General features: G+C 37.0%; 1 protein-coding gene across 1 annotated transcript in view; it reads left to right on the top strand.

Moving 5' to 3' along the window:
* Positions 1–23,573, top strand: part of PTPRN2 (protein tyrosine phosphatase receptor type N2) — a 622,824-nt gene that overhangs the window by 370,202 nt on the left and 229,049 nt on the right. Inside the window, exon 12 of the mRNA XM_071734753.1 lies at positions 15,326–15,390. Within this exon, the coding sequence (XP_071590854.1) occupies positions 15,326–15,390 (65 nt within the window). The remainder of the gene's footprint in view (positions 1–15,325; positions 15,391–23,573) is intronic.

Here is a 23,573-nt window from a genome sequence, read left to right as displayed (position 1 = left end):
GACATGATAATTAAAATGTATTTATAATTTCTATTACCAAATAAGTGGTATATTTTTATCCCTTTTAATGAATTGTCAGCAGTGCCTGCAGTTTGGTCTGGAAAGGCTTATGTCCTTAAAATATCCTAACTGATTTCCACAAATTATTACAGTGCTATATTTAGTAGTTCATTTTCTATTAATTTTTAATTACTTATTAATATATTTGGATTTAATTTAAAGATTAAGATTTTAATTGAATACAAGTTTATAATGCTTTAATAATTCCTCTTATTTAATGTTATTTATAATATCAAAAATTTTGTTGATATTTTTAAATAAGAAAATCAATTAGTAGATCACTATACAATATGAATTAGGAAAATGAAAGAGTAGCATCTTCTCCCTGTTAGCTGTTTCTATTCCTTCCTTTATTGCATTTTGTTGCACAAGATATTGAAGATTTAATGAATATTCGAGTATATGCAAATCCTATTTCAGCACCATACATCATACACACAAAACACATATACTTTACATATAATTACATCCTACATAAATCTCTATTTTACAAGACCCTAATGCTTCTCTCCACTATAGATGAGTTTCTGTAGGAATTGCATTGACCCAAGGAATTGTCCAGATACATAATTACAGCCATCTAATTAAATTGACTATCAAAACTAAGAGATGCAGCATCCTGTTAATTATCTTACATTCATCTCCTCACCCATTCTACATATGAAAAACAATCCTCCTTTCTCCTTCATAGCTTCACTTGCAAGACAGCAGGATCTTCAGACTCCCATTCAGCCTTTGGTGAAACTAATTGCTCAAAATTGCTCATTTTTAGTATGTGGCACAATGTTACCTGGAGGAGCATCAACTCTCCCTGCTAGGTGACAATTTAATATAAAGAGCTGTGCTCTTTCACTGGTGCCTCTATTTATATGAATTCCCACAACAACCAAATCCTTCCAGGATAACCCCAGATTCTCTTGTTACTCCTGATAATTTATCAACTTTGTCTGTCCAGTAGACTTTTTTGGTGGAGGCATGTTTTTGTAGACTTTTCCAGAAATGGACCAAAATTTATTTTTACACTACACAAAATTCTGCACTTTTTTTTTCCCAAATGAAATATAAAATCTGTAAGATTCCATTATTTTGAAAATAGGCTGCTGAGTACTGAATGAAACAATTCACCAAAGTATGTAGTATAAACATAATTGCAGCACAAAAAAACCCAATGTAATGATTAAGAAAAAAATGTGCCTGGTAACAACTGTCCTTGATGTTTTAAAATTAATGAGCTATTTTACAGCAATCATTTAAACTTGTATTCTTGCGCTAGATTAAGTCAATCTTATCACTCCATGTCAGTTTTACTGTTGTGTTATATCCTAGATTATGTGAAATAACACAGACATATCAGTGGAGAAATAATAATCATTATTTGTTTAGGAGAAAGCACTAAAATTAATTTTGAGTTTGAAACTACATTCTCCAGATTTCTGGGGAAACACCACTGTACATTTTTGCCATTTCTATTACAATCTGGATAACTAAGGCTGTGGTCAGCAGAGCCATCCACTTCCTTCAATCTTGATTTTTTTACCATTAACTTGGTATCCCCCTTCCTAACGGGGTCAGCTGCTGATTTCCATATCACACAGATCATTGAGTCTTTGCTGCAAAACCCCAACTACTTTTGGTGTTTCATGGCTGCACATCAAATGGGTGGTAATATTTTATTTACATGTGATTGATGTCTTTCTGAGAGAGGTTGAAGTGGTCTCTGGAAGTGCCTCTCTCTTTCTCAGCTATAGGAAAGGTAGGCAAGAAGTTTGTACTAAATGCCTAATCTTTAGATGTCTAAAACTGAACTATGAAACCATATTTGGAAAATAGTTTTTAAATTATAGGGAATAACCAAACCTAATCTGAAATCCTGGGTAGTTTTGGGTTTTTTTATGCTTATCCCGGTTTGTTTCTGTGAGTTCATCACTCTTCTTCCTCTACCTTTGAGTCTGTCTACCTAGTGCTTTGGCAGCAATAAAGCTCAGTTGTGTCCTTTAATCCTCTGCCATTTATGCAGTGACATTTTGCTGCTTCAGAAAGAGGCATTTCCTTCTAAATTATTTGCATATTATTCCTTTTCTTCTACTCCTATTTATTTTTTTCCTGTTCTAATGTTATTGTTTTCTCTAAAAATCTGTCATTTAATTTTTTTATAATTAATGTAATATTCAATTTTTTAATATTTTTAATATCTCCAGTTTTGCTGTCATACCTGGTTCAGCTCTGGTTTGATGACTATGCAAATTTGTGTGCCACAGAAAATAATCAACAAAGGCCAAATGGTAATTTGGTTTGAATTTTCCCAAATTTCTGTGTTTCTCTTCTCCACTCCACTCCAGTGCTTTTGGGTCATGATTCATCAGCTGAATGTGTCTTAGAGTTCTTTGCTGCATAAAAACAAACTGAACCAGAAATAAAAATGCTTTGCTGAATGCAGGTCTGAGAGATGATGGTACTCTTGAGGGCAGCAGCTTTTCCACAAAAAATCATGCAGTACCTATTTTGAGGAAGGGTTTATCAGTATTTTGATATCTCAGGATGGAATTATCCTGTCTCTTGTGAAGAATCACTGTCTTTAAAGTTGTTACATATGCATACATAGAATCATAGAAAAGAACAATGCTGGAAGGGATCTGGTCCAACAACCTGTGTAAAGCCGTTCCAAACCTAATATTTGGCTTTTGAGGCCGTACTCCACCTGAATTATGGAAATATTAAGGAATAAAGATTTGGCAGTCTCTCAGAGCAGCCTGTCCCAACATTCAACCATCACTTACTCATTAAGTATTTTTTTTTCATTCTATCCAACCAGTATTTCCTTTGTAGCAATCTGTGGCCTGACCATTGCCTTGAACCCTTTTCCTATGAGTCTCTGCAGAAGTCTGGCTCCATCCTTTTTTTAGTCTTGCCCAAGTAGCTGTTGGCAGCAGATTTCTCTTCCCCAGGATGAACAAAGCCATCAGTATCAGACTCTCCTTGAATTTGTGCTCCTTTGGTGTTCCTTCTCTGATGTCTTTCTAATTTTCTGTCTTTGCTTTGCTGGAGACCTAAAACTCGACAGGGAGAACCTGAAACTATTGCTCAAGTCGGTCAACAAGTAAAAAATCAGTAGCTGTAAAAGACCCCATATGGCTAAATAAAGGAAAATGCTGCCAACGTTCTGCAAGGAGGAAGAAGAACAAGACATAAATGCTCTCCATCCCCACAGTATACAGCAAAGCAACTGAAGGGCACCAGGGAAATTCAAATTATGAAACATTCTTGATGAAATATTAATAAATCCATACTATGGTCTTAATTGCTATAATTTAACACGCTGTATGGTATAAATATTTTAGAAACATGGTAAAATGGAACATTAGGAAGGGGTCAAGGGATAATAATATACATTAATCTTGATTGGCAGAGATGTATACCTCATACTTAATTTATGTTTATACTACTGTTCTGTATTCATTTTTGAAAAGTAGTGGGTGGGATAAGCTATTTGTATCTATCCTATATTGACAAATGCATGTTATGTGAGTGTACATAGATTATTGTAGGTATTTATAAAATAGAGTGATCTGGTATATTTTATATACGCACACATATATATAAAGGAATTTTTAAATGCTTTCACAAGAGCATTGTCTCCTTTAGAAATCAGTCACGGATCCAGCAGTCTACAAAAGCAAAGGGGTCAGGAAATATGCTAACCACTTTCTCACAACATTCTTCCCTGAGGAAGTTACTAACCACTTTCTCACAACATTCTTCCCTGAGGAAGTTATCTGTCCTGCCCTTGCAATAGCCGTCTTTCTTTTTCAGTAGCAAATATTTCATTTTAAGTCTGGTTCCCTAGATTTGCATCAAGGGGAAGCTCTGGAAAGAACCCTGCACTGTGGCTGTGCTGGTGGAGAGGGGAGAGCCCTGCAAGGGTGGCTCCCTGTGCAGCCTTAGGTTTGCTCTACTGCCTGTCCTAGCAGGAGAAAGTCTGCCTGCCAAATGGAGCAGTCAGAAAATATTTTACTGAGCCTTTAACTCTCCTATAGATTTTTTACCCCATAAGGAAGCCATTGTGCTATTTTTTTTCAGAAAATAGCATGCAGAAATTGCTTGAAATTGCTGGCACTCTAATAGCGACCTATGCCCATACGTGCATAAAGTGGATAGGCATTTCATTTACATTTATAGTAAATTGTATGCAGTAATGATTTCTATGTGTTAAATTGCATAATCCATACAAGTCTGACAGTCTCACAAAGGCTGTGGGACGATGGCCTCTTTTGAGTGCATCAATGCCAATGAAAGAGGTGATTGTAAACTTGACAGAGGTTACAGCCACCTTCTATCTGCTGGTGGAGCTGCTCCTGTGATCACTCTCGGAACTGTGCCAGTCAAAATTTACTGGGTAAATTCAAATAGTTTATAAAGCACATTTTTTTTAATGTTGCACATTTTTACAAAAAAGATAAGGTGCTACACACAAGAGCGTGCAGCTGGCATTTTGAGTGACAGCAAACTCTTGCTACCAGCAGGACTAGCTCCTGATAGATGGTATTAGTCCACAGATTTGCAGTCTGTCAGTTCATGTCTTCTTAATTTCTAATATTTCTTAATTTCTAATATTTCATCATGACAGAAATGCTTTTTCTTTTTCTGAATATAGAATTCTCCCACAAAGTGCCCAGAGATCTGAGATACAGAACAAAACCTTGCCCAATGAGAGGTTTCTGGTCTGATTTATAATCTGGAACTGACACTGCAGGGAGAGGGACAGTCTAGCTATCATTTTTTACACTTTATAGGGATTTCCTAAAAAAATATTTTCATTGCATCGTAAGAGGAGAGGTGGAGCCAGCAGAAACTAATGCCAATAAGTACTTGGTTAAGTCACTGGAAGAGACCTCTCAACAGCTCTGAGAGAGCTGATCAGAATGCTCTTTCCTGCCATTTCTCCTTATTTTAAACCCTGCCAAGAAGTCTCTTCTGCTCCTCTATGCAGTGAAATCCTGAAAGTGCTGCAGCTTTTAAAGGATTCATAAGGCTTAGCTGATCATCCCCTCCTGTATCAAAAAATAAGAGAGCAGGTTGTGCAGATGGAAGTTATCTTGTTGCTTAATATCAGTTCCTTGTTATCTTTACTCCTCTCTCTCTAGACATTGGCTATCTTCAGTTGTTTGGTATATGTAAACTCTTATACTCAGGAACCCCCTTTTAGTTGCATGTTTGCACAGTGCCTTAGCCATGAGGATCCTGGCCACCAGAAGCATTTGTAGGTGATGCAGTAAATGAGAATTATAATATTCTGAGTATGACTTCAGCAGTCCTGGCTGCCTAAAGTAAGGATGACTCTGGAAAGGGAAGAAAAACATGTGGAAACACTCTCTGGGGACTTGAATTTCTGGTAGCTACTAAAAAGCTCTGAAGAAAAGTCTTCAGAGATTGGCAGTAGGGACTGTCACCTTTCCCTTTAGAAGTGTCCCTAGGATCTGCAAAGTAGCCATTCTGTATTCTATATTCTTTCCTATTACATCCTTCTCATTCCCAGCAAATGTGCATACCTGCACACACACATGCACATGCAAATTCTGTCAGTAAATTTAGGGTTAGCTTCCTTATTTTGTACTTCGTCCATCCCAGGATAAACATAATATTTTAAAATGTTATGATAAAATTTGTATTATTTGAAAACTATTTGGCCTATATTTCTGAACCATAAGCAGACTTCACTGAATCTTCCCCCCCTTTTTTTTTCTTTACTTTAAATAAATTGTTTTAAATGTAAAAAAATAGCCTTTAAACTTTTCATTAAGGCAAAATTATGAAAAAGTATTGTGGGAAATGGTGGGCAAGTTTACATTGCCCCTATTCACTCTCTGCTGAAAGCTTTATTGTGACTCCTGTTACTAGTGACATCCATGGTAATAAATATTTTCATTTTGTTCCGAGGGCACAGCAAATAGATTTTGTTAGTGAATGACCTTGTGCATTAACTGTGTTATTCATGATTTAGTGAGCCAGTCAGTTGAAATATTACTAATGTTTTCCCAACTCAGTCTTGTTACATTTATGCCACAAGGATGACATTAAGTGTAGTTGTAGATGAAAAACAAATAGCATGGCTTGTAGTTGTGTTTTAGATCATTAAAGAAATGAACCTACAGGGTACTGTTTTATAAACTGAGGAAATGACTGAACAAAAAAATGACAGCTCTTGAATGTGTATTTATTTTAAAATAACAATGGTTTGGCATGCTGCGAATTAGTGGTAGCACTTCTTAAATTTTTCATATACCAGCACAAACACACCTCAGTGTCCATCCAAAGATTTTGACAGGTTTTAAATATGAATAAGAATAATTTATACATTTCAGGCAGTTTCTGTGAGAAGTCTCAAAGTGGTACAAGCAGGAGAACGCTAAAACCGTACAGCATAGCACAGATAAGGATAAATAATTAGAGGTCAGTATGTATATTTCAAAAATATTCTTTGTTATAATACCAAGAAGGTTCAGTGTTCTTTCCAGGGACACCCTGAGGAGGAGTGGAACACTTCTTTAAAACAGCAATGACTGTTACTAGGTTTATGCTAAAAAATATCTGGTGGGCTCCTGGAGAGATGTTCTAGTCATTTCCCTTGCCCCATCATCTATTCTAAAGAAACCAAACAAGGTCATTTAAATTCTAGATTACTGGATTTATTGAATGTATACAAAGTTATAAGTAGCAACTTTTGGATCACTTCACTGATTCTTTCTGCTTATAAACCACTCCAGCTAAAACTGCTGGAGACTACAAAGAAAAACTGCATTTTAGATACTACTATTCCATTAGATGAAGATGGCCATGGAAACCTTTTTTGTCTACATTTTCTAAATTACTAAAAGTACAAGGAACAAATCTTTTGTAAAAATTTATGCTTTTAAAGAGAACAGACAGTTATTATTTTAAAATAACAAAACACAAAAAGAAGATGCAATGGTTGTCCTTAGGGACTGAAATGAAGTATATGGAAAGAAAAAAATAATCAAATAGAAGCAAAAAGCGACTACAAAACACTGGAATATGAGCCACTCCTGAAAAGCTGAGTAACTGCTATTATCTGTTTGATTTTCTTGCTAGTATTTTCATCACAAGAAAATTAAAACAATCTGTTGAATTCTTGACTATAAGTAAAAGAAGGCAGTGAAACTGCTTTTTTTTTCATAACGATGTTCCAAAAAGCTGTTTATTTAAAAGGAAAAAAAAAAGAAGCTTTGGCCTTAAGCTCATTTTATGGAATGTTACTTCCCACAGTGGTTTGAAGGTGAGGAGGGAAAATTTCCTTGCACTAAGAAGGGCTGAGAGAGATCCAGATGGTCCTTACCTGCCTGTCCCCTGGGACAATGAATCTTGCCTTCCAATTTGTAAATATTAAGATTGAACATATGTCAGTGAACTTTACTGTTAAGCTAACTGTGACTTTAAAATATGCCATTGAAAGTTGATCTAGACATTAACAATCATCCCAGAAAGAAGCTTGTTGAGAAAAATTGTTTGCATTTGCACTGGAACTCTCACCACTTGGATCTACTTGAATGTATTCTGCTCTAGTCTCAGTCCAACATACTACAGGTTGTTTCCTCTGAGTTTTTTGTACAGAGCTGAAAATTGTCGAAATATATTTATGTGAACAAGTTTTGATGTGGAAAGGTGGAATGACACATTTTTTTCCATTTTCTGCTAATACTGGCTGAATTGGTACACCTTTAGCTATAAATAATGGATAAGTGGTTTAAATATGCAAATTGTTACCCATACATTCACTACACGCCATCGAGTGGTGAGCAAGATTGAATTGGCAATATTGAAACGGTCAATAGTATTAAAAATTATCACTGTTCAAAAGTCATTGAAATTTGTTCTGTATTTCTAAAACATGCATAGCCAAAGAATGTTTATTTTTATTATCAGTGCTCAAAACTCCTCTACTTATATAATAATAATAATAAATAATTACATGTTTCCTTTTATAATTTAGGATAATATTTTTGATAATGGGTTTTTCCAGTTCTTCAAAAAAACATTAAAAAAGATAGATTTTTCATTTCTACAGTTCTAATTCATATCAGCTCATTTTGATCATACTTCAAGAGCAGAATCATCACATTGACACCACACCTTGAAAATTCCTCTTTAACCATAGCATTGTCTGTAGGACTGTTTTACTGCTGAATTATTTTGGAGCTTGTATTTTCTACAAGGGTTTACTTGTGAAAAATTTAAAAAAAAAACAACAAACAAAAGTGACTGATTGATACAACAGTCCTGTACTTATATGTGATAGAGAAATGATACCTGTCTCTGGATGGGATAAGACACCCTACAGTGATAGTTACTTAATTCTCTTGTTACTGGTGAAGAAACCTTGACCGAATTCTTAGTTGAAACAGAAAAGTGAGTGGAGAGGGATCCCATCATTAACATAAAAACTCCAGAGAAATTAAAACCAAACTTTGTAATATATTTCAAACTGCAATTTAAGTATCACATTATAGAATAGCAGTGTGGTCATTTGAAGGGCAATTAAGGAAAAACAACTGAGCAGCCAGTTCCTAAATAATTAAAAATAAATCCATGAAAGCAGAGAGACAGAAAGAGAGTGTTTAAAATACATACTAATCTATATGAACAGCCAGTAACGTGAGGGCCTAATATATTAGGTCTTTGCTGCTTTGTCTTTGAATATTATCCAACCATGGGGCTTTAGGGACACAGGAGATAGATAGTTTACAGAGGTAAAAGTGATGTTGTTTTAGTGAATTAATTTTTTTTAAATTACAGCTTTTGCTGGCTACTCAAGCGTGGGCCAGTTTTTCTCTTATGGTAACGTGCAGTCTTGCTCTTCACCTGACAAATGGCTTTTGTATGTGTTTTTTGAGTAGAATTAAAAGACAGAGTTGGAAAATTCCTTGAGTACGTTCATGTATATTTGGCTGCCTTGTTTCAGAAAGTGTGAGAATTCAGAGATTACTGGGAGTGGTGAGCATGGCCTAAATGTCCATCTACTGGTTTAATTGGCTAGAGCAGGTTATAAAGAATGTCTACCCTCAAAATTGCTGGAGATGCAAACGATATTTTAAATTACTCCAGACAGGAAGGTGCTGCATCTGAACAGATTGAAACCTGGAATGTTGGTATCAGGAATTAAATTAACGCACGTGAAACAATATCTAATTAAAACAATTTGGAAAATGACTTGAAAATTGAATATGACATAATATTTAGCAGGCTTTCACTGGTACAGCTTTGTAGCTTTGACTTTTCTGCAACCATTTTCATTCTAGTCCTTGCTGCCAGTTTACTAGAAATTACACATGATGCAACTAACTTGCACCAGCACCCAGTAAAGATTGGAAGACAAAAAACCTTGCCTTTCACTAGTTGAAATGTAAAATTTAGTAAGTCATATAATCATAGAATGGTTTGGATTGGAAACAGCTTTAAAGATCATCTAGTTCCAATACCCCTGCATGGGCAGAGAACTCCCACTAGTTCAGGTTTCTCAGAAGGGATCCTTCTCCTTGTAACTGGACACTGAGTTAGTAATGTGAAGCATTTTATAGCATTTTGAATGCTTTTGTTGTGTTTTTTACTTATTTACTTGCAGCCTGATGCTACTCCTGCCCAGAGAGATGAGTTACAGGTTCACGGGTTCCTGGCAGGAGTGACCAGGGCTGTGGGCAGCCTTTCACAGGGTTTCACCAGTTTAAGGAGGTGCATCAACTGCACAAAGGTGTTTGGCTCTAGGATTGTGTCCCTTTCAAGGGATAGAGAGGCCAAATATTATGGAAATACATTTTCATTGAATTGCAAGGGGCAAAGTTTTTATTGTCTTCTAAAAACAGGCATATGGTGTATCTATGCCTGTGGCAGTGCCTTTTGGGTCCACCCTGAGAAGTTGACCATACAATTGGAGTGTTCTTTGAGGGGAGGAAAAATCAAAGACTACCTTGATGCAAATAAACGCACTGCTTCTGCAAATAAAGACACTGCTTGTCTTAGATTTGGGAAACTTGTTAAAAATGTAAAAGCTTCAATAAACACCATCTCTCTGGATTTCCTTTCTTGTTTTTAGTTCCTCAAAGGGGGGGCAAATAAATGAAACTCCTCTGAATCTAGCTCTATGAAAGGAGCTTTGCAACAGGCTGGTGGGAAGAGGAGAGCTGTTGTAGAATTCATCTGACAGCCTACAGTAAATCTGAATTAATTGCCCTCTATCAATTTATTGACTGGAAGTTCCAGTCAATATAGTTAGTGAGTCCGGAGCATGAACTGGCTCATTCTACAATGGGCATACAATAGATGTCAGGGGAACCATACGTCCACAAGTACTTCTTTTCCCTACCTTTAATTCAATACATCACACCCTCAAAATCAGATTCATAGTACAAAAAGCAAGGTTTCCTTGTGAGTGACACCATTTTCCAAAAAATACTTTTTATATTTAAGGATATTTTCTTCCATGGAGCAAATAAATCCTGCAGCAGGAGGGGAGATAGACCACAGAAGTCTTCTGCAGAAACCCTGACCTCATCCTGCTCATGCCAGTGCTTGCTCCCACGAGTAAGCCAAAGGGTGCGGTTGTGCTTGGCAACCTCCTTTATAGCAAACCATTCATTTTCCAGGAGTTCCTTCTTCTAGAAATGCTATAATGAGACTGGAGATCTGCTCAAAGCCCTGAGTAACTTGTGTCTTCTTATAACCAACTGACTCTAAGGTTAAACCTGCCAAATACAAAACCAGACACTCAGATTCCTGATTATGCCACTGACAGACAACTTCGCTAAAGGAAATAAACTTTAGATCTCAGAAAACACATCAGACCTCCCTTAGGTTTGTGAAGACTACAAGCAGTGACAATCCCTGCCCTTAAACACTCAGCAACACCCTCGTCGTGCTCTCTAATAGAGCAAAGCCATTAAGTTGTCCCCATTGTAATTTAGATCACAGAAGAGACTTCCACAGTTTCTTTCAGGTTAAAATAACTGGTATACAGAGAGTAGGCAAAATTATTCCACTTTAGCTACGTGCTTAATTATATGGAATACTGCATAAATTGTCAAGTGCAAAGAATTATTCTGATAAATTAAAATACTAATTAAATAGGCTATTGCGGAATTTTGAGAACATTATAGGGCTCCGCTTCTTCAGGTAATTTGCATATCCTTCATCTAGTGAATTTAATTTAAAGGCCTCCCTTTTTTTGTATGTTTGGAAGCTCTTTTTGTTTCAGAGCAGGATTTTAAAAAGGGATTTATATGTTGCTAACTGAGTTGGGTGGTTTGGGGTTCTTCTTGATTTTTTTTTTTTTTAATAGCTGATTGTATTATGTCTCTTTGCTGATGAGTTTGTCAGTTCTCCATTAGTATTTCAAGATGTTAAACTGTGGCCATAAAAAATCAACTTTGATTGAATGTGCAATATACCATGTTACTCAGAATCATCATTTCCAGTTCATAAAATTTGCAACGGAAACATCATCTGCTGTATATTTGTACTGGAATAAAAAGCTAGCAGGTAGTACACTAAAATACTTTTTAAAAATTCTGGCCAATTTTCAAAGGATTAATAGCTAGTTCTTAATATCTGAATTTATTTCACACCTTTTTCCTCATCTATCTATAGTCTATCACCCATGTTTATTGTCATAAATTCTCGGGTTTAGTTATGCATAGAAAAAGCTAAATAGTTATATTTGCTGTTTAGCACCTTCAAGCAGCTGCTTGATATGTGGCTGGTGCTTCAGCATCAGCACTGCTGGTTTTTGACAGAATTCCTTGACCTTCCTGCACTGCTTGTGGAGTTCAAGGTTAGCTAAAATATGCTCATGTACACACCTGGAGTGAACATGCTGGAGACTGTCTGCTCTGTCTCTCTCTGCAATCTGACAATGCCTAAGCTTGACCATTTTTAAAATGATTTCATTAATAACACATTGTGCCTTCATGCCTCCTAAATTTGGCAGGGTTTATGTTAGCATGCCTGTCAGAGCTGTCCTTTGTGTTTTAGCCAATATCAAAGGGAGAGGAAGGGGCTTAAATAAACTTGTTTGTTTGTTTGTTTTATATCAAAGCTTCAGAAATTAAAGTCTGCAGGAAACCTGTAAAAAAGAGGTCAAATATTTAATAGTAATTATAAAATTCAGTGATTCAGCAGATCCAATATTTTCTATTAACTGTTCATAGAAACAGGTAGGAAAATTACACACTGGGATTTAAGCCTCGCTGTTTACTTACGCTCATTTATTTTGCAGCCACTCTGCTGTGCAGCTTTTTTTATCCTAAGCTACCAAAGAATCATTTGTTGGACCATTCAGTTTCTTTGAAGGAGGTCATGTAGCTTTCTGGTTTTATGAATCTTCTAAATGTTTGCATTTGGTAGAAATCTACCTTTAATATGTATGCTGGCTGTGAGTCAGTCAGTGTGGTAACATGGAACACCTTTGCAACTAATAGTACATCCAAACATAAAAAGATTGTTCTGTGACATGGCAGGTCATCAGCCAGCAGTGGAGTCCATCTCAGGCTGAAATTCAAGCTTGCTTGCAAAGATTTACTCATTTTTTTTAAAATTTGTGCTGCAGAACATACACAACACGGTGAAAATGTAGACTCAAGGACACATGGGCTAGGCAACTGGTCTTTCTTACGTGGTCCCTTTGACTCTGGGTGGAGTAAATATCGTAGAATAGTAGGGTTGGAAGGGACCTTCAAGACCATCTAGTTCTAACACCTCTGCATGGGCAGAGGAATCTTCCACTAGACTAAGTTGCTGAAAGTCCAATCCAATCTGGTCTTGAACATTTCCATGGAGGGGACATTCGTAATTTCTCTTGGCAACTTGTTCCCATGTCTCACCACCATCACAGTTAAGAATTTCCTCCTCTTATCTTATCTAAATCTACCCTCTTTCATCTTCAAGTCATTAACCCTCGTCCTATGAGTTCATGACCTTGTAAAAAGTCCCTTGACAGCTTTTCTGCAGCCCCTTCAGGTCCTGGAAGGTGTTCTAAGTTCTCAACAGAGCCTGCTCTTCTACAGGATAAATCACTCTAACTCTGTATTTGTAGGAGAGGTGCTCCAACCCTCTGACTGTCTTTGTGGTCCTCCTCTGGACTCACTCCAACAGCCATTCCTGTGTTGGAGGCTCCAGAATTGGACACAGTGCTTCAGGTGGGGTCTTATGACAGTGGAGTAGTGGGACAGAATCACCTCCCTTGAGCAGCTGGCCGTGCTTCTTTTGATGCAGACCAGGATATGGTTGGCTTTCTGGGCTGTGATTATGCATTGGCAGCTCATGTTGAGTTTTTATTCTACCAGCATCCCCAAGTCCTTTTCCTCAGGGCTATTTTTAAGGATGTGAGCATTGCATGGGGTTTTCTAGGCTGTCATGCAGCAATACTTGTATTTAAGCTTTTTATCTTGGGCCTCCACGTTCCTATTTGCTTTACTAGTAGCATATTAAAAGAATTAAATATAAAGCTGTCGAAGTCTAAAAGGTAGTCAGAGCTTTCCCCTCCATTTAAATTACAGACACTATTCATCCCTTGCTGAAAGTCGTCAGAAAAGTTTCTCTGTCTTGGAATTACTTGAGATTTTATTTCTTGAGTATTTGCACATAAAAACTTCTACAAAAATGTTTCCACATTTTTGATATATGATGTGATATTGAACCTTAATGATGCGACTCACCTCTGAAGTGTGAGTCATTTGTGTTGCATTTTTGGACAAACTAAATAATCAGTTCTGAGAACTGTCTTCTGCACTCTGCACTGTTTTGAATGTTTCGAATATTCAAAAGTGGCAATTAAAGAGTATTTTTCACAAATGAAAGAGAAAAATATTAATTCCTTTCAGTATTATTATGCAAATTTACTGTGTACACTATATCCTCTCTGGTAGGAATATTTCCTTTAGGCACCTTAAACTGAGAAGCTCAGTCTACCCAAATTGTCTCTGTAATCAAAGGAAAAAGATGGGTGCCCTGCAGATGTGTGAAAGAGATGTGGGGTGACTCATCCTATTAAATGTCCATCCCTTTGCATTGACGACAGAGAGAACCTCGATGACTCACTTGGATTAGATAGTCAGTGACCAGACAGCTGAAGGCAGGAGAGTTTAATGAGGCTGGAAGTCTTCATATCTACTCATAAATAAATCAAGCCATGTGCCTGGTTTTTGGCCATGAGTTCAGCTGACACTCTGCATCTAGGTTAAAGTCTTCCATCCAAAATAGATGACTTTACTCATCAAGGCCAGGTTGGATGGGGCCTTGATGGGTAACCTGGTGTAGTGGAAGGGTTGGAATTAGTGCAGGGGGGTTGGAATTAGATTACCTTTAAGATCCCTTACAACCCCTTCTATGACTCTGTGGTTCTGTATCCCTAGCTGGGAAAAATCTCATCTTTATGCTGTCTCCAGAGTTGTGGATGGGCATTGTTTTGTGAGAATACCAGTGGGCCAAGGCCAAAATTACATGAAGACCACAGTAATTGTTTAAAAGCATAGGACAGTGATGAATTTTGTGTCCTGGACATGTTTAGGTTGCATATACAGAGGTAGTCTTAGTGACTGCTAACTCCATTTTGCATTTAGTTATTTTATGCTGGATTACTTTATTTTGGTTTTGAATGCTTTAAATAATCTAGAAGATGATAAACCTGAAAAGCCCTACATTTAAAAAAGAAAACAGAGCAAAGCAAAACATTGTGCATTGCATCCCAATGTTGTGAAATCAACTATTTATCTTACTTACTAGGCAAGAGTCTGTGTTGGCTGTGAAATGTCCTACACAGTGACAGTGCTGTTGTAATGGTAAAGTGCTGCCATGCTTTTCACTACAAAGGAGACAGTGGGAAGATGTCTTTAGAGGAAAATGTCAAAAAATACTGTGGATTTGTGTTAAATGTGTGTGATACTTTATACACAAGGGAACTAGAATTGGTTTTACATTCTTTTTCCTATAATAAAAAACAATTAATGGAGTACTGATGAATTTTTAAAAACTGACTAACAGAGTTGATATCAGGGAAAGCTATTCACTGAATCATAGATTCATGGAAAGATTGAATCATTTTGGTTGGAAGGAACTTTTAAGATCATCAGTCCAGAGATGGCATAGATATGAACTGTCATGAATTTATTGATGGGAGAAAGAAGGTTGGTTATACTGTAAATGCTGCAAAATCATGCATATTGCAGCTTTCCCATAACTCTTTCAATCTTAATTTTTCTTACAGCTATAAACAAAGAGAAGATTGAAAAAACGACTGGACTGAAAATTCTGCAGACTGGCGTAGGGGAGGTAAGTGGCCTGGGGACATTTTACACTCCCCAAAACATGTTAATTTGGGGTTTTTTTTTTAAGAAATTCTGGACCTCATGCATGTTTGTGAGCTTAAGTCTGATAGTGCTAAGGGCCTTTTTATGATACAGTTGCATGTGTCAAAATACAACCTGCTGCACAAATAGCACTGTATCCCACAGAGAAAAAATACCATCCTTATGAGGAAAGTTCAGCAGGCTTTAAGGAATGCAGTTTTTTTGCTTTGCTGTATCACAGGAACAAACTCCCCAAAAATGAACACAGCAACTGAAGTCATCGTATTGTTCCCCTTAGTTTTGATGAAGTGCTATCTCAACTACATCAATGAAAGTTTAAATTTGGGGTATAGAGTCTTCAGAAGTTAGGGACAACCTGACAGTGAGTGACTTGCTTATTGTGAATGTAGTTGGAAACATAAATAAAACATGTATCTGTTATTAAGGTGATATCACTAGGCAAAAACTCCACTAAGCAGTTCATCATTTATTAATAAAGATGATGCTATCTTATAAGAATCTTGTATGAACTACAGTTGATTGCTAATTCTAGTGCTAATTTTGTGTACACAGTTATCTTTTTTTTTTTCCTTTTCATTTAAGTAATTTTGCTAGTGGTGAGAGCTCACAGGGCTAGACAAATGTCTTTTTTCTTGTGATTACTATTCTCAGTAGTAAGAATAATGAATTACTAACTTGTAATGCACTGAAGGAATGTGTGTATTTTTTTCTTTTGGTTGTTCTGTTTTGGTTTTTTTTGCTTGGTTGGGATGTTTTTTTTTATGATTCTCATCTTCTATATTTCTAAGTTTTATCAATTCACACCTAAGAACTTACCTTGCCAAAATTTCTGAGGTTCTTTCTGTAACTTTATTCACATTATTGAAAGACTTGGTCCTGAAGACACACCAGCACTGAGAACTGCAGAGATGCTTAGGGTTCAAAACTTTAAGAATTAGAACTTGGAAACAAACGCAGGTGAAAAAATCAGAAAAAGGAAAATTAGTATCTCTCCTAAACTGGAGCTGATTTAAGTGGTTCTCAAGAGTGCTGTAACCTCAAGATCTGGGAAGTGCATCCCCAGGCCTGGCCATGTACCTCAGGCTGTGTGCTGACTTCAATCTAGAGTGAAGCCTGTGTTCATGCTATCTGCAAGCAGAATTTCTTTCTGCTAAACAGCAGGAGAACCAGGACTGTGGCACAGACTGTGGGGAGCTACATTCAGTAAAATTTTTCCCCCGTGGGAATCCTCGTGCTAATGAAATACCTCCATGTGTTTTGTCATCATTCAGTGAATTCCAGTTGGCTTCAAAGTCAGCTGGAAAATGAAAGCCTACTTCATTTCAGATGCTTATTGTTAAATGAATTGTTATCCTATATGTGGTCAAGAAGAAAGAAAGCACTTCTGGATATTTGACATTCAAGAAGTTGTCATCTGTTAAATGCATCATTAATCCACATTGTAGTAATAGGGTTGTTGAAACCATGGTAGTCTAAGGATGTAATGGAAATATAGCCTCGAGGACTTCCTAGCTTTTTTAAGACCAGCTATTACAGCTTGAAAAAAAAAATGAACATGTTCTTAGGCTAGGCATGTCCCCAGTCTGTTTTAGTAAACGTCACTGCTGAACTCGCCTCCCATATATTTATGCTATAATAGCTTTTTTAAAAGCTGATGATAGTTTGGATTAATAAAGACTTCAACAGAGGCTGTGATTTACACTCTCACAAATATTCATTTCTAGAAGGAAAAAAGTAAAAATTAATTAACCAGAGGGGTGTAGACATTTTTATCTAAACAAATTCCAGGTTACATCTGAGATATGGTCATCAGCAGTGAAAGAACCGATGTTTTGGAATATTAAGGTGATGAAAAAATATTTATTCAGTTGCTTAAGTATTTTGTTGGATGTGAATTCTTCCAGCTATATACACTCCTCTTTCAAAGACTTATCATATACAATTGAGTGCATAATTAATATATTTCTGTAGTCTCACATATGTGAAAAATAATGGAGTGCTTTAACCAAGATGTTGCTTTGTTCAGAGGGTATCAGATTCAGGATATTTCAGGTTAAATCCAACTATGTAAATCCAGTTTTGCAGTTTGTTTTTTTTATTCTCCATGGTGTTTAACATTGTTAAAATAATAGAAAGTACATATTTTATCATAATGAAGGAGCCTTTTGTTGAGAATGAATTTCTTTCGCTTCACACTGTAGGAATGTAATTATATGTAATGGTAACTGTAAATTAAAGTCAAGATGCTCAAATCAAAAGTGCTTAGAAAAAACTCTTCAGTTTCAGAATGAGAAATGGCCTCTTTGTTTGGACAGTAGGTCAGATTCATGATGAAGTTAATGGATATGTAATCTTCACTTGCAGGACTGTAAAATAAGAAGGATTGATTTTGTTTGGCAAGTTTCATATCTGAAATAGAGCAAGAGAAAAATAGCTGAGCTACCGGTGGCAAATGGAGCACCTGTATAAACAAATGAATGAACAGTTCTGTGCTCAGCAATGATTCATGCGTGGTTCTGGACAATGGAATCTGTTTTAGTTGCTGATCTATGATAACCAAATGGGTGCCTCAGTAAGATACGTGTAGTCACCAGTGACTGCCCAGACCTTGGGTTCAGAGAAGGATGCTGTCTCTCTCTCTAAGGAAAAGAGAAATGCTTCTCAGAGCTTTTCAATCTCTCAGTCTCTATCTCAAGAAAATAATTCAAAAGCAGCAACAGATAATAAGCTTCACCCCAAGGTTACTAAACTATTTAATAAAATTGGGAAGGGCTGATGAATTCCTTTTGTTACTGCATAAACATGTGATGTATAGTCATTAACAACTTTGGTCTGGAGTTTACCTCAGCTACAATACAGTTTATCATCTTTGTGTCATCTTTATGTCAAGATTTCCACAGCTTCAGTGAGTTTTTTGGGTACAGCTGAGGTTAGCTGCGTTGTGTCAATTTAGGATAGGCTCTGCTTTAGGAGGCTTAAGATTTGGCTGCAGTGTCTAAAGCTGTTCATGTGTGAGGAAGTGGGCTTAAAAGTTCTATATATTTCCTGGGAAGGTTTGTATGAAAACCAGTGCCAACACTGAAATCCTGAGGATGTGAGCTGTAATACTGACTGCTTCTGGAATTATGTTTCCTAAGTAGTTTGGTTTGTTGTTTTATTTTTTTTTTTTTCTGGTTGAAGTTTTCCAGCACCTATAACAGCTCCAAAACTCCTATATGGTAACCCTCCAAGATTTGTTTGAGTTATGGTCATGCATGATGTTTGTGCCACACAAATTCATCATGATTTTGTTAGATGTTGGTTATTCTGATATGATGAAGGTGCTGTTGTCTTTGAGGTATTTTCTTTAATCTCCCACTCATGAAATAAACCTCTGAAGTCCTAAGGTTGACTTCAGAAGTTAACGAACCTCCTATAGCTGAGTATATGCAATAGTATGAATGTAAGTGTTGTGTTATCTTTGTGTGTATTTGCATAATAGCACAAGAGGTGTAATAGTAGGAAAAAGCATTTAACCAGGACCTGTAACTCCATTCTATCTCCCAACCTGAAGTGAAACATTGCTTTTTGCAGAAATAATTGTTGAACTTCTTGCTCTGCATGGCTGAGCATCACTGTGGGATCTTGAGAGCAGCTTTTGGTCCCACCTGGAGGAAGGACTCCTTAGCAGCAACAAGACCCCATCTAGCTCCTCCTGGGTTAAGGATCCAGCAGGGTCAGTAACCCCAGTCCCACCCAAATGTTATTCCGGGTGGACTTGTGCCCAGGAGCTGCCCTCCAGCCTGAGGGAGCTCAGCAGGCACCAGGAACCATGGCCCAACCCATAGGTCACTGAATAACCTGGAATTCCTTCCACATCCTTTAGGAACTTTACTACTATTACTATTCTTCATGGAAGCAGTTTTGAATTATTCTAAAAGTGTAGTATTTTTTCTGTTCAATGTCACTCTGACTGGCTATGACTGGAATTTGTCTGATTCAAGCCCAGCTCCAGTACAAGAAAACTTCAAGTAAGTGGCCATATGGAGTTACTATGGCATGGAAAAATAACTGTTTATCCAGCTTTGGGGTGAAATTTGTTTTCAGCAACAATTTCTGTATAACAGGTCAGTCTCTCTGTTGGCTAAAAAAAGTATAATGATACAACTCAAATTTTGGCTAAGAGTGATCTGAATAATAAATTTTCTGAATCATGTCCTGAAACAAATGGAGGGGATGTCCCTGTTTCTGTCTTGAACTGGTGAAGGGACACACAACCTGGAATACATCTTAAATAAATGCTTCCAGTGTCCTAGTAGGACTGAAGAAAATACATGTGTCAGTGGAAGTGTAATATTTTGTTTGTAGGATTTGAAGGGGGTCCTCCTATGGCAGACATAACAATTACAGTAATTTTCTAAACCAAAGGGAAATAATTCAAAATATTTGTGAAACAAACTTTGCTGTACCTCTAGATGTTCTAAAATATAGCAGTAATATTTTGATATGTTTCAGTCATTTAGAGACATTTTGATAGGTGTAGAATTATGTTGATGTTGCATGGTGCTGTTACTAAAATAAAGAAACCAGCATTTAAAAATTCAATTGAAGTTAGAAGATGTGATAAGAGACTTTCTAGTGAAGTGCAAGCCTCTGAGGAAGGACAATCTTCCTTAGTGTTGCCAAATTTTGTTATTAAAATCTGTGTATCCAGATTTGATTCAGAATGATATTAGAAATCCATGAAAAACAGGAGTGAGTGCAAAACTTAATGAATCATTTGCTATTGTTTAACAATAGGGTGTCAACTTTATTCCTATCTTCTCTAACTAAAGGTAGAATGCTAAGGGCTGGCTTTTGGCTTGTAATTTTTGATAATTTTTCACTTGTAATTTTTGACCAAGTTAGCCTGGGATCTACTCCAGCTGCTTTTCATAGCGACACCTTGGTAATCAGCAAGTGCTCCTGATTTAAGGCAGATATTGCACCCAGAGGTACATTGGGACTGAAAAGAATGCTGTATCTAAGGTCACTTATCTGAGGTATCTCTGATACTGACCATGGTGTAGAAAGAGTAGCTGTGCATGAATAAATACTCAAGTTTTAGCCCAAGCCACAGGTAAGTTTTTCAGCTTCCACTGAAACCCACCCTCCTCAGACCAGAAGTAGTTTGAATGCAGTGGAGCAGAGGCTCATCTGAGGAATGACACCTCTCCATTACAGTCTGAGACCAGGGGACACAGGGGGAGGTTTTTCTGTAAGCCTGCTTTCAGCACTTTTTCATACAAAACCTGTGTCTTAGAGATCAACGAGTTCATTTTTTCCTGTTATGTGAGATCTGGGATTGGAGGTCCTGTAGATGCTGCTGCTGACTGTGGCTCTCTGGGTTAGCAGCTGAACAGAGATTTCCAGGAGGTGTTAGAGCAACATCTGTTGCCACAGGCAAGGCATGTGTCAGGTCACAGATGGGGTCTTTGCTTTAAGGCATATAACCTGAGGTATATATTTATACAAATGGGAAAAATAGTATTTAAATGAAAAACTTTAAAGACCACAATCCTAGAAATATTCTTGGTGAAAGCACAATGAGGAAGATTTACTTCATCCCACACACAAGAGTTATACATTCTAAAGCTGTATATCCCTTAAAAATTCATGGATTATATTTTACATATAATGGTACTAGTAATATAGTACTTTTATGGAGTTTTACTGGCAATGAATAATATCTCATTATTACAGTTTTGTGAGTATACATATATAGTAGAGTGATGATAATCAGAAGTTACTCATATAGTAGTATTCAGAAGTAATGCTTCAAGAGCTCTGAGGAGTAAAGCTAAACAGAACATTAAATTTCTCCAAAGAGAATGATGAGCTATGGCTCATTTATTTAAGATCCTGTATGTTTTTGAAAAATGCATTTTAGCTAATATTTAGAGATAATGTTAATGCTATTTATTAAGTATTCATTATGGTACATAGCCCACTAGAGGGCTGCTTTTCAAATAAATTGAATCCAGAATGTTAATAAATGGCAAAAAAAAAATAAAATATATGCAGCATGAATATGTATATTATTTTACCACATTATTTTGTCATATACCTTCTGTGGCTGCATTTTATATACAGAACTTACTAAAACAATATAAATCATGGCCCCAGCTCTGCAAACACTTAGAATATGCTTAGCTTTAATTATATAGTTAGACTTCACTTTTAAGCCACTGATAAGTTTAAAGAAATGCCTGAATGCTACTGAGACTGTCTTCTGTCACATATCACACCAGCTCTGGTTGTCGAGGGCCAAAGTTCCAAAGCGTATCCCCTGTATTTCATTTGAATATTTCATAGCAGAGGTGTTTTGACATCTGAATGACAGGTCACAGCTTCAGTTTGGAAATCAGGTGTCAGTAGTAATTTCTTTTCTTGTGCTCTGATTGTGACAACACCCTTCCACCTTTACAAATTTGTGAAAAACACAAGAAAAGGAAGAGATTATAATGTTAATAAAAATACAACAAAGCTGATTTTCAGAGACAGCTCTTAGTGTATACTGATTTATGTTTTCCTCCAGAAAGAGTATAAAAAGCACAAGTATTCAAGTGTCATGTTGGCTCATGAATTCCTTTACAGTAGCACTGTATGATTTAAAGGAGCAGAAGTGCCAAGTGATGTGGCAGTTGCCATGGCAACGACAGCAATTCAATTTTTATTCAGTATCATGTAAAATGAAACAAGATATGGTTTGCCTTGTGGCTTCAGGAACCTATGCATCCTACCAGTGTTCCTTTTTGTCTTTTTTAACATTGTTCCATTGAAACAGTAGTATATGTTTGTTTTAAGGATTTGTCTTGGGTTTAGGCCACGTTGTGCTATTGTTTTCAAAGCAGTTTCCCCTACAAACCATTATAGATATGTAGAAAAAAGAAACTTGGATACTAGCACCCACTACATAATGCAAACTGCAGGGTAATTCTGCTTTAAAATCAGTGTTGTTATCTACCCTGTGATTTGGCAGCCTTCATTTGATATATCCATAAAGAAGATACGTAGGATTTTTACAAAGGAGAAGGGGCTTGTGTGTACTAGATATCTGATTCATGAAATTCAGGATACTCCCTCTACCAGCAGTCAGTTCACTGTGACTCAAAGGAAAACAGAATCTTCAGTGGTCGAATGGTTTGGATAGGGAAGCTGTAGATGAAGATTAAATTCTGTTACTGCCTGAAGGTTGAGGGATAAAGCTGGTCATAAAATTTGAGGAATGAGATTCTTTCACCTCCAGAGGCAAGAGCTTGATCCTAGTGGGAACACGTGGATTTCAAGCAATCTTGAATACAGACTTAATTTAGAAGAGGCACCAGTTCCTCAGCCCTCTCTCTAGCAGTCCCTGGCAGCTGATGTTCCCTTCCAGGTTGACACTGAAAGCCACTGTCCAGGACCTCTGTTCTATGGGCAGAGGACACTAAATGTCTTGGGCTAAGATCCAAGCTGTGAGACATACAACCTTTCCATACAACCTCTCCATGGCATCAGGGGCCATATAGCTATATCAGTGTTAGTAGGGCTACAAGACTAGGGCACAAAGCCTTCCATGGTTCCACATTTTTCCATAAATGTTGAATTGTTGGCATGGTCATTCACATTGTGTCCTATGCCAACTCGTTCTCTTCTAGGCTGTGTTCCTTCTAAGCATAAGGATGATGGAGGTCTGGGACCACTTGTAGCCAGCAGCTCCTGTGAGGTCTGGCCATTAGGCACGAGCATTGAGGAGATAACTGATCCTATATTCCTGTTAAAGCAGCTCCAGTGAAATATCCATTTTGGTGAAGAATTAAGTGTATCAATGTACTGCACACCAAGACCTGAATAGGGCATGAGCCCAGCACTCCAGCATGTACAAACAAAAACAGCTCCTGGGTCACTCTGACTGCTTTTAGTGCTATGGATGGATCTATCAAAGAGCAATTTTTCAATGTGAGCTGAGGATACCAAGTGTTAGGAGTATCACAACCTGGGACAGGGAAAAGGGATGTGATTGTGTGACCTGCTCCATTAATGCCTGAGGACCATTGTGGCTGACAACAGTTCACTGTGCACTTTGCTGTTACAAAGGGATGTCATTTTGTGAACTACTTATCTCTCTCTAGCTCTTTGCCTTTA

Source organism: Heliangelus exortis, chromosome 2 (genome assembly GCF_036169615.1).
Source record: "Heliangelus exortis chromosome 2, bHelExo1.hap1, whole genome shotgun sequence".
Classification (NCBI taxonomy): Eukaryota; Metazoa; Chordata; class Aves; order Apodiformes; family Trochilidae; genus Heliangelus; species Heliangelus exortis.
Note: the sequence above shows the minus strand (reverse complement) of the source record. Positions and strands in the feature narration are given on the sequence as shown.